Raw genomic sequence first — 12,586 nt, 5'->3', positions numbered from 1 at the left:
TCCTTCCCCCAGCTGCCAGCACCTGCTTCCCTCTGGCACCCGGGCTTCCCTCCTCTGGCCGCCAGCAGGCACCCGGGACTGGGGCTGCTTCACTCCTTTGGCTGCACCCAGGACCCAGGATGGCTTCCCTCCGGCCTCAGCTTTGTCAGGAAGGATGTCTGGAATGACGTCCGGAAGATGTTTGGTCTAATTAGCATATTACCCTTTTATTATTATAGATTATAGATACTAGAGGCCTGGTGCACGAAATTTGTACACTTGAGGGTGGGAGATCCCTCAGCCCAGCCTGCACCCTCACACAATCTGGGAGCCCTCAGGGGATGTCTGACTGCCGGCTTAGGCCTGGTCTAAGCCAGCAGTCAGACATCCTTAGTGCTGCTGTGGAGGTGGGAGAGGGTCCCGCCACCACCTCTGCGCTTGCCAGTTGTGAGCTTGGCTCAGGGCTTCTGGCTGAGCCTCACTCTCCCTGTGGGAGCTCACTGACCACCAGGGGGCAGCTCCTGCATTGAGCGTCTGCCCCCTGGTAATCAGTGTGCATCATGTGACTTGTCGTTCCACCATTTGGTCAATTTGCATATTATCCTTTTATTATATAGGATATGATATTAAGTTGTATGTGATGTTCTATAACTTATTTAATTGAATATCCTTTCAATACATGTAGTATCTATGCTAATCTTTTCAACTACTGTAGAGCATTTCAGTTTATCCTTTGCCCTACTGGTGGGAATTTATATTTTCTCTAATTTTTATTTGCATAAGTAATAAAATATTTCAGAGGGAAAAATTACATGAGAACATTCTGAAGCAGAAACCACAAAATAAAACCACTACTTATACTGAATTTATTGAAGAAATTTTCTAACAAGATTCCGGTTAGCTGAAGACAAAAATGCCTTTGTATGTAAGAAGCACAGTATTTTTGATTTACACTATAATTTTCATACTCTCTTAGGCATTGAATATGACAATATTCATAGTTTTTTTTTTGCAAGAGACAGTGCTCACTAAATTAAGTGTTGTGGAAGATCTCAAGCAGGATTGGATACACTACTGTCTGTCTATTTCCACCAGCATTAATCATTTTCTCCATTAACTCCCAACACCAGAGGGCAGCAGCCTCAGTACTAATTAACAATAATGCAGAGAGCAATTTCGTGAAAATACACTCCTTTAGTAAAATCTGCACTAAGTTACTAACCAACCTTTTATTTGAGGGGGAAATATTTCTTAAAAACAAACAAACAGAACCGACATATAAAGTAGGTATAAAACAATTCAAACAAGCAAATAATGTTTGTTTTCTTTACATAACTTGGGCTCAATTAGTCACTGACATCCATAGATTTTTCTGGAAAGCTGGTATGGGTTTTCTCTGTTTCTGTATATATAGGCATGTTTTCTGCCAGTCTGTCCTTAAGTAGAATGGCCAATTAGGAGCTCTGTGTTTGTGAGCTGGGCTGATTGTTCTGCAGACTTTATTAGCACTAATTACCTTATGTAAACTTTCAGAAGAATAATGAAAACTGATGGCATAATGGAATTTAGGAGGGGTACAGAACAGTGTGAGTGCGCTCCCATTTTTTCATAGCATGTACTTGACAGATGATATTTAAAATAAATCAAGGGATAGTGGTAACAGCACATTATTTAGTCTTTTGATGGTAACCATGAGAATAACTAAAAACAAAGCTGAAAATGGCTTCTAAAGGGCAAATTGCAGATGCGAAGAGGCAGTTAGAAACAGTACTTCCCATTATAATCCCTTTTATACTATTTTTAAATCATACGCATGTATCTTTGAAATAAATACAATTAAAAAGAAAATGGTAGAAACTGAGGAAAATGTAAAAAAAAATGGAAATAAAAACGAAAAATAAATTTATTTTTAAAAAGGGAAATAAATCCAAACTCTTGTTCGTATGTACTAAATTTCTTGGACAGAAGGAGAATGTTGTTGCCAAGGAGACCAGAGCAACTGTTGAGCAGCAAATACAGCTCTTTAAAAAAAATTTCATGATAATGTATTCTGCTTAATATTACATCCTATTCCAGCTTTTAAAAAGGACAAAATGGTTTTAATGCGGTCCCTGAAACATGGTGATGATGTCACTAACATTTGCTAAGTATTCAGATTATAATGTCTAGTACAGGATAAGGAAATTAGAGTAAAGGTCAAATGACCTGGGTTCTAGACCCAATTCTACTACTTAAAAGCCATATGCCCTTGAGCAAGCCATTTTCCTTTTCTGAAATGAAGTTTCTTTACTTGTAAAAAATGGGATAACCACTCCCTAGCCTGCCCACCACTCAAGGTTGCTGTGAATATTAAAAAAAAAAAAAAATTAAGTTATTTTACAAAGTTTGAAACACTACACAAATAAATTCAAGTGATAAGTACTAATATTGCCCAAGACTGATAAAACCATATGTATTCTGTACTTTTCACTGATTAAATGGCAAATTAAGTAAAGTATTATAAAAATGTGAACAAAACAATATAATATAAACTGTTATTGTAAAAACTGGATTGAACTAAGTGGCAGATCCAAGCTCTGGTCCAGGCTCTACCACAACTGGCTGATTTCCACAATTTCCTTGGGTCCCTCCACAGTGAAACTGGACGAGACCACCTTGACGTAGAGGTGCTCCATGGCATACTTCCCATCACAAGATGACTTCAAAGGGAATTCATTCGCCATTTTTTAAAATCTGGGCTACATTTTGCTTGAAAAAAATATCACTGCTGGATGTCCAAAAGTCACTGGCATCAATTGCCGTCTTTTTACTTCTATTTTCAGGCATTTCATAACCTTATCTAAGCTAATCTATCTTTACCTTTTCATTCTACTCTTTCTCAACATAGACCTACAGTGAGATCAGAGTGTTCTACTCACTATTTTTCAAAATGCCATGGCACAAAACACCAAGGGTCAGATCCTGGACTACGATAGATTTACCAATAGAATGCCCCCACCGAAACTATACGGGATACCTGGCTGCCCGATAAACCCCCTTGTTGCACTATTTTCTTTTTAACACTCACACACACTTTTATTTACCCAAGGCCACTAAAGACAGTTCACAGTTGACTCTAGAACATATGGGTCTTAGGGACACTAGCCCCTTTAAACTCCCTGCAGTCAAAAACCCACTTTTGACTTCCCCAAAACTTAATTACTAATAGCCTACTGTTGACCAGAAGCCTTACTGGTAACAGTCACATATTTGGTATGTTGCACGGATTACATACTGTTTTCTTATAACAAAGTAAGCTAGAGAAAAGAAAATGTTAAGAAAATCATAAGGAAGAGAAAATACATTTACAGTATTATATATATATATTTTTAATCTGCATATAAGTGAACCTGTGGAGCTGAAATCTGTGTTGCAAAGGCTTTCTATGACCTGGCCTCTACATGCCTCCTCAACAGTTCCTGTTGGTATCCTAAGCTACAGCAGAAACAAATGTTCTAAGTACACACACATAAGGATAACATTCTTCTGTAATTTAGTTTTCCCTGCTGAAGACACACATTAATTTCCATCTCTGCTTGGAATAGTCTTCCTCTCCATGTTAACAAGTCTAAATTTTAATTAATTCGGAAAGTTAGCAGAAACAACACGTTTTTCATGAAGACTTTTCAAAGTACACTTGCAATTGTGGTGACTTAGGCAAGTAGCAAATTGCCCTCTGATCAGTTTATAAATTGTGTGCTTCACTTGGAGCAGTGGTTCTCAACCTTGGCTGCACATTAGAATCACCTGGGAATGTTTTTTAAATCCTGATTCCTGGGCCTCAATCTCCGGAAATTCTGTGTTTTTTTTTGTTACTAATGTTGTGCCCCCACCCCATAACAAAGGAACAGAATTTCCGGAGGATGAGGCCCAGGAATCAGGATTTTAAAAAGATTCCCAGGTGATTCTAATGTGCAGCCAAGGTTGAGAACCACTGACTTAGAGTCATTAGAATCAGTGACATTTGGTAGGTTCCTTCTTTCAATAACTAGGTAATAATCAGGTATTAAACTCAGTTTCTCTATGCTAAAAGACTACATATGCTGTCAACATGTAACGTGATCAATGCTGTAAGTCTGGCCTATTATTTTGTATTTTAGCACTCTACATTTCAGTGCCCAGGGATACAGCCTAGCTTACCTACACTCTCAATCTACAATATACACCTTTATTTACCAATTAAAAGTATTTCCTCTCATTAAGAGGATTAATTAATCTTTATTATTTGTATTAAGTAATTATCAAAATTATTTAAATCTGTTCCTCTGTTAAGGGCACCTGTTACTTACTCCCTGTATTATATTTGTGAGCTTTTGTTTTATCTTCCCTTCTACATTCTTTAAAGATACGATCCATATCTATTTCATCTTTGTATTTCCCCCAGGTTTTCAAACAGTGCCTTGTATACAGACGGCACTTTAAATATAAATTAAGGTTTTCTTTTCCACTTTCAGTGAAGGCTGGCTCTCTGCATTCTGCTGTAGCTTAGGATACTTCCTTCTAAAAGCATTTCTTGACCATCCGAGTTCACAGGTCACTCGTACTTTTGAAATCCCAGAAGAGCTGTCTATAAACCATTTAATTGCCACTAAAACTACTCAGCATTATCTTTTCATGTTTATATGTATTTTATAATCTTTTTATATTTCAGTATATTCCAACACTATCTAGGCACAGCATAGACAATCAATCTTTTAAAAAAAATGAATCAAGAGATTCATTAAGGGCCTAGCCGGTTTGGCTCAGTGGACAGAGCATTGGCCTGTGGACCAAAGGGTCCCAGGTTTGATTCCAATCAAGGGCACATGCCCGGGTTGCAGGCTTGATCCCCCAGTAGGGGGCGTGCAGGAGGCAGCCGATCAATGATTCTCTCTTATCATTGATGTTTCTATCTCTCTCTCCCTCTCCCTTCCTCTCTGAAATCAATAAAAATATATTTTAAAAACAGAGAGAGAGAGAGATTCATTAAGAAGAGTATACGCAAAACTGGCACCGAAAGAGAACAAAAGATCTCATCCATGGCAATGAAAAACAAACTCCTATTATTGAAGGGCCAAAGGCTTTGACATACATAATAGTTACTAGTAAATTAAATTGTGTTAGAATTCTACAAGAGTCTCTGAATTTCATAAATCTTCCTTTCACTTTAGGGAGACATACGTGCAACCATATGCATTTACTGACAATACCAATGAAAGCAAATGACTTTAAAAAAAAACAAATAACTGTATTAAACAGATAGGGATAACATTCTTTTGTAATTTAGTTAATTTTCCCTGCTGAAGACATTTATATAGTTTGCAATATATATCATTTTACTGTATGCTAAGCCTTAGTGCTTTTATTTCTATTAGGTTCCCTCCTCCCTAATGGACTAAAAGCAGAAAAGCAACCTTTGAATCTTCACTTCTTTTGTATCCTTCCACAGTGAGGAACTATATTATAGCAGGCATTTTATAAATACTGCTAAAGGCACATCTTTATGTTAATTAATGGGATATCACAGATTTGGTACACCTGAATATATACATATCTATAATCTCCAAATCCTCCAATAAGAGAGTTGGTTCTCTAATTTCAGTCAGAACACTCTACAGCAGTGATTCTCAACCTTTTCATCCCATGGCAAACAAACTAATTAGTGAAATTCTGCAGCACACCAAAAAATATACGATCTGACCAAAAAAAAAAAAAGTATAATTTTGATTCAGTCACACTGGACAGCTATTGTTATGTTGGCCGTTGTCATTTTTTAATTTGACAATCTAAGGGAAAAAAGGTCAGTGCCCCTGACTAGTCAGGTATTGCATGTTTTAAAAATTCTTGCAGCACACGGGTTAAAAATTGCTGCTCTTGACTCTTGCTACTCAAAGTGTGGTTCAAAGACCAGCAGCCCTGGTATCATCTGGGAGCCCTACTCAAGGCTTCCTAAATCAGAATCTGGTGATCTGTAAGCACTTCAAAGCTTGAGAAGCACTGCTTTAGACTCCAGGGGAAGAATGAGAATGTCCAAGATGCATATGATCAAGTAATGCTAACTACCACGTGATTGCTTATTTGTTAGCCTTCCTTATCTGTTAACTGAGGCTTTTTGAGGGCAAGAACCCTTTCCTGTCTTCCTCACCAATAGTATTCCCTGGGCTGACAAGCCCTGAAACATTATCCAGTGCTCAATAAAATCTCTTGTGTTGTTGGTTTTTTTAAATCCTCACCTGAGGATATATTTTCATTGATTTTAGAGCGGGGAGGGAGGAAAGAAGGGATGGAGGGAAAGAGGAAAGAGAGAGGGGGGAGGGAGAGGGGAGAGAGGGAGAGAGGAAGAAGAGAGAGAGAGAGAGAGAGAGAGAGAGAGAGAGAGAGAGAGAGAGAGAGAGAGAGAGAGAGAGAGAGAGAGAGAGAGAGAGAGATGCTAGAGATGGGGAATCCAACCAACAACCTAGGTATGTGCCCTGACTGGGAATGAACCTTCAGGAGGATGCTCCAACCAATGGAGCCACCTGGCCAGGGCTCAATAAATATTTTTTTGCTGAATGCATGAATGACCGTACAAGTGAAAATGAAACTTTTTCACAAAGCTAATCTTTTAGGAAATTATTTGTACAACATGATTTCACACACTACCAGACTAATTATTTAATTCAGTATTATTAATTCCACTTTAAATGTTGCTTCTCGATGTCAACAGATGCATAGAATGTGTTCGACAAAGCAAAAGCGTGGGTCATCTTCCTTTGTTGGAGCCACCAGGGACCTTATTTTTTTTACAAGTGAGATAGCTACATTTTAATTCTGCTCTCACAGATCCATCCCACAAGAATGCATAAGATGAAATCACCGCAAAACTTGGCGGGGGTGGGGGGAATAGAGGAAGAACGGGTAACACAAAAACAATTCTGTATCAAGGCATCATATAAAACCTGGAAAACATGATTTTTAAAAACAGGATACTTCCAGGAAATAATTCCCGGCAAGGGAAAGAAGGAGGTAAGAGAACTCCTACCTTTCTCAAGAGCAAAAGGCGATACTAAATACTAGGGAGTGATAAAAGACCAGCGACTGCCTAGCGACGGAAGGTGGAAACACAGCAGACCAGAACTAGCGCGGACAGCGGTTGGAAACGTCCAAGAAGGGTGACAAAAACCACTTTCAGGGTTAGAGAAGGAAATCAAGGGAAAGGAAAGCTCTAGGACGGATACAACTGACGATGATGATGATTCATTATTATTAATAGTAATTATTACTATTGAGAGAGAGAGAGAGACGACATGCACTTGAAGGGAGGGGGTGGAAGGAAGAAAGGGAGGTTGCGACTGCGCTCACTGTAAAAGGAAGCGACGACAGGCGTCCCTGCCAGCTCGGACGGTCCCGGGGAGCCGGCCCAGGCATAGGTGGGTGGCAACGCCCGGCTCCGCGGCTCCCTCCCGGTGGCCTGAGCCATCGCCGCTGCAGCTGCCAAGCACCAGGTGGGGACAAGCAGCGGCAGACGGTGTGCGGGAGGGCGTGCGGGAAGCAGGGGAGGATGCCGGCTGCCCAGGTACCCACCTTATCCCAGCGGAGCCACTGCCCGATGGCCGTGTCTAGCTGAGGGTCCCCGGTGCGGTAGGGGGCGTGGAGCAGGTTGGAGTTCAGGTCCCCCCCTGCGTTCTCAGCCATGGCTGGCAGGCTGGGGTGCGCGGATCAGGGGGGCCGATGAAGACGCCTCTTTGGGGGAGCCGGAGGTGCGCTCACCAGGGTCCCAACGCCCCCTCCTCACTGAAGGGCATCGGAGACCAACGGCAGGATTTTTGCACCAGCTGCTGCCGCAGCTTGGAGACGCAGGAGGGAGGAGGCTGCGGCCGCCCGCACTTCACCCCAGCTCCCGGTCTCCCTCCGGGCGAACGGACAGAGGCGGTCGCGCCGGGAGAGAACAACAACAGTCCCCGATGCCTGGGTTTTGGCCACCGCCGCAGCCGCCGCCGCCGCCGTCGCCGCCCTGGCTACCTTAGGCCCCGCCCCCGCCGCTGGCCCCGCCCCCGATGATTTAAGCCCGGCCCGGGAGGGGCGAGGGACGTGAAGCTGGGCGCTCCCGCCGTCCCCTCAGTAGCGCGTTAGGATCCGCCAGCGGGGGTGGAAAAATGAAGCACGGCTCTTTTTATTTTTAAAATGGCCTTTTGCCACGGGCGTTGTCTTTGTCTCAGCCCCCACACACTCCCACGCGTCTCCTTTTCCCCATCGGCTACCACGAGCCAGCCGCCAAGACCCAGTGCGGCGTGCGCGCAGGCCGCTCTCCAGTCCGGCTTCGGGGCGCGCGCCTGGCGGCAGGGGGCGCGGGGCCGCCCCCGCACGGCCTGACGGGGCTTGTAGTTCTCTTCCTTCCGCGAGGTCTGCGGAGACCGTCGCTGGGACTACGACTCCCAGCAGATCCGCACCCTCCCTTTCCTCAAAGGAAAAGTGTATCTCGAGGCTGTTCCCTAGGGACATTCCCTGCGCCTGCTACCCTACGGCGAGTGCCCTGGGCTTAAATGAATTAAATAGGGACTGACTGAGTGAGGGGGCAGCTGTCTCCACCGAGCCCTTCACGGTGTCTGAGTTGCGTTCTTTCGCTTCAACCCTCGGGTGAGGTAGGTGGGCGTGATCGTCCCCATTTTAGGCACAAAGAGGAAACTGCCTTTCTGGGAGTGAACCGACTTTCTCGGAAGCGTACGCGTGATGGAATGGGCTGCTGACCTGCTTGCCGATGTCCGCAGCGGGCGGTTCTTTTCGCTCTGCTGCTGCGGAGGGCCGGGCGGCAGGGAGAACGAGATGACCGAACACAGACCAGGAAGCTGTGAGGGAGGGGAGGGGGTCAGCCTTTAGCCACGGCTACAATGCGCGAGCGCCACGAGGGAGGTACCAAGGGCAACGGGAATAGGAATATAGAGGAAGAAGAAAGATTACTGAGGTCATTTTAAATGGCTTATTTGGCCTCGTCTGTGGAATGTTCATCTTTCCCGTCACGCCGCTTGAGGTCTGGGAGATGCTGAGAAGGGCTTACCGGCCACTCACTGGCTCCCGAGCTTCTTGTTTCTGCCTTTGTACAACGGCACTGTAATTTTGACCAAATGCCTTTCAGCTCTTTCCCTATTCAGCTTTTTTGGTAACGAGGGTGTAATAATATTCACACCGTGGCTCCAGTAACTTAATAAGTGGCTGTAGAGCGCTTTGAGATTCATAAGATAAAAGATGTAAAACATCCAGAGTAGTACTTTCTTTCCGTTAAAGTGCCATTGCCATAATAAAATCCAGACGACCAAGGTACAAAAGAATCGCAGTGCCAGTTCCTGAAACACAAGACGCTATAATTTGGAGTTGCAGTTTTTGCTAAGCAGTTGGGTGTTTCCTTTAATGGAGTCAGCAGGTTCTTTGAATCCCATAAGGCCTGGGAAACAACCAGGTGTCCTGGACGAAGATTCATCATTCACCGTCGTCACTATTATTGTCCGTGACAAGCATTCATTGGACATGTATTCTATATGCTAAGCATTATGCTAGGAGTTGAGGCAATAAGGAAGTATACAACATAATTATTCATTTAAAAAAATCTGTCTAGGGGTCAGGATCTATGCAAGAAAAGATAGCCATGATAAACAGCAACTTACTGCAGACAGCTGTTAAAGAATTTGGAGCCTGAGGAGCTCAATAAAAGCAACAAGCAGCAGGTGAGACCAGCACTAGGCTTTGAGGAACAAAATAAGTAGAGGAAATGGTAGAGGATATTTTAAATCCATAGACCATTGGTTCTCAAATCTCCGTAAGAGTTTTGCAGCCTGCCAAGCACCAGGTGGGGACAATATATATTTCTGCCTCTAGCTGGTTTGGCTCAGTGGATAGAGTGTCGGCCTGTGGACTGAAGGGTCCCAGGTTTGATTCTGGTCAAGGGCACATGCCCAGGTTGCAGGCTCAATCCCCACTGGGGGACATGCAGGAAGCAGCCAATCAGTGATTCTCTCTCATCGTTGATGTTTCTCTCTCTCTCTCCCTGTCCCTTCCTCTCTGAAATTAATAAAAAAAAATTATTTTTAAATATATATTTCTGGATACTGCCCCAGAGATTGAATCAGCACATCTGTGTAGAGCCTAGATACCTACATATTTGATAAATCTATTGATTGTGACATAGGGGACCATAATTTTGCTACTTAAAGTGTGATACAACCAGTGTATTTGTGTCCTTTGGGAGCTTATTAAATATAAAATTTCAGGCTCCATCTCAATTCTGCTGAATCAGAATCTACATTTTAGAAGATCCAAAAATGATTTATGCATATGAAATTTGATAAGCAGTGAGTTTCATAAGACGATTCCTACTCAATTTAATTCAGTTTTGAGAAACACCACTTAAATGACAACTTTCAAGAGATGGAATTATATAGGGCAAGTATGAAAGACGAGAAATACAAGTTTTAATTCAATACCAGAGTCAACCAGTTGTCACTTTCAAATATATATATGTGTACTTGGTGGTGGTGGTGGTGGTGGGGGGTGTCCCTTAGCCCAGCCTGTGCCCTCTTGTAGTCCAGGAGCCCTCAGGGGATGTCCCACTTAGGTGGGGAGCGGGTCTAAGCTGGCAGTCAGACATCCTTAGCGCTGCCACAGAGGCAGGAGAGGCTCCTGCTACCGCCACTGCGCTCAGCAGCCACGAGCCTGGCTTCTGGCTGAGCAGAGCTCCCCCTGTGGGAGTGCACTGACCACCAGGGGGCAACTCCTGCATTGAGCATCTGCCCTCTGGTGGTCAGTGCACATCATAGCGACTGGTCGTTCTGCCATTCGGTCGATTTGCATATTACCCTTTTATTATATAGGATGTATATATTTATTTTTATTTTATTTTATTAATTAATTTTTTAATCCTCACCTGAAGATTAAATAAAACTATTTTTTTATTGACTTGAGCAAGAGAGAGAAATGGAGAGGGAGAGGGAAAAAGAGAGAGGGAGACACATGGGTTGCCTCCCACATGCACCTGCACACACCTGCAACCCAGCATGCGCCCTGACTGGGAATTGAACCGGTGACCTTTCAGTGCACAGGATGACACTTAACCAACTGAGCCAAACTGGTCAGGATCAACTCTCACTTTCATCAGCAAGATCATGACAGAACAAATTGGTTACCAGAAACTCTGCCCATTGTCTTTGTCTTATTGCTTAGGAATTGAAAGGTATCCAAGGAGACCCAGAATTCATCAAATCCAAGGACAGTGTTTGAGTGTGTCCAGAAGAGGGAGCATAATAGTTTTCCCAGTCAGGGAAAGTTCAGAAGCTTTCATTTCTGTTGGGATTTGCCCACGGTGTCCCGTATTTTTATTTGCTAAATCTGGCATCCTAACAGGTTATGAGAGAGAATCTCTCTTTTGGTTCTAATATGCCTGCTATTTTAGGATCATGATATATCTTATTCTCAAGTGGTTCAGAAAAATGCTGTGTACATACACATTTATACATAAATATGTATTATATAAATATACATGCATACATAGTTATATAAATAGCAAATAAAAATGGGAAATGCTAACAGTAGGTGAATCTGGGTAAAGAACAGGTGGATATTGTTTATATTATTTTAATTTTCACAACTTCATTTGAAATTATTTCCAAATAAAAACGTTTAAAAGAAAAACCTCATGCATTAAAAATATAGCCATTTCTTCATTGTTTTTTGTTTTTTTTAAAAAAACTAAGAGCCTCAAAACTCTCATTCTGTCAGGGTAGCAAGAAATTAAATTTTCATCAATTTCAGGGGCTTACCTCTCTACCCAAGCTTTATATGGTACCAGAAAACCAGAAAGAAACACTAGTTCCTCAAGATTGCTGCTAACATCTGAACTGTTCAGAGTTACAGTGGTCCCTGGAAGTCTGACAGCTTTCTCCTTGCGTACAATTAATAAGCTATGGCCAGGACACCTGGGCGAGGCTATGAACCCCAAAGCCTCTCTCTAGGGTTACCACATGTCCATCCCCTCTAAACTCTTGCCAGTTTCTTGAAGTAGTGCCACTGAGCAAAGTTCAGGATCTCTCTTGAGTCGCCCTTCTGTTTTAAGACTATACGTCTTGAGGAAATGTATCATCCTGCTGTGTGATTGCTTTGAAAAGAGAAGTATTTTTTCTTTTTGATGCTCACAAGGGTGCTTGTCATAAATTCTGGTGAACACTGTATTAAATGAAAAGAGGGCGTTGCTGGAGTGGCTCAGTCGGTTGAGCCTTGCCCTGTGCACTGAAAAGTTGCTGGTTCCATTCCCAGTCAGGGCACATAACCAGTTTGCGGGTTCCATACCCAGTCAGGGAAACATTCAATCTCTCAATCTCTCTCTCTCCCTCCCTCCCTCCTTCCTTCCCTTCCTCCCTTCTTCCCTTCCTGTCTCTAAGCATGCCTTGGGTGAGGAGTGAAAGAAAGGAGAGAGAGAGGGAGAGAGAGAGAGAGAGAGAGAGAAGGAAGGAAGGAAGGTAAGTATTTAAAAAGAAATAAAAAGAGGAAAGGAAGTAAGTACCATCTTGCAAGCAATTTTCTACTTTCAGCATCCTATATAATAAAAGCCTAGGCCAGTGATGGC

At 42.9% G+C, this 12,586-nt stretch overlaps 1 protein-coding gene across 3 annotated transcripts in view; it reads right to left on the bottom strand.

Annotated features, from left to right (window-relative positions):
• PGM2L1 (phosphoglucomutase 2 like 1) overlaps window positions 1-8,264 on the bottom strand; it is a 42,644-nt gene extending 34,380 nt beyond the window's left edge. For 2 of the 3 annotated variants that reach the window (XR_009454407.1, XM_059708449.1), the window contains exon 1: window positions 7,561-8,260. Coding sequence is in view for 2 of the 3 variants with exons in the window: in XM_059708449.1 (XP_059564432.1) it covers window positions 7,561-7,671 (111 nt within the window). In the remaining variant the exon portion in view is untranslated. Of the gene's footprint in view, window positions 1-7,560 lie in introns of all 3 variants that reach the window. The other variant, XM_059708450.1, reaches the window with a different exon arrangement.
• Window positions 8,265-12,586: the final 4,322 nt, after the last annotated feature.

The sequence above is a fragment of the Myotis daubentonii genome, chromosome 9, assembly GCF_963259705.1.
Source record: "Myotis daubentonii chromosome 9, mMyoDau2.1, whole genome shotgun sequence".
In the NCBI taxonomy this organism is placed as follows: domain Eukaryota; kingdom Metazoa; phylum Chordata; class Mammalia; order Chiroptera; family Vespertilionidae; genus Myotis; species Myotis daubentonii.
Note: the sequence above shows the minus strand (reverse complement) of the source record. Positions and strands in the feature narration are given on the sequence as shown.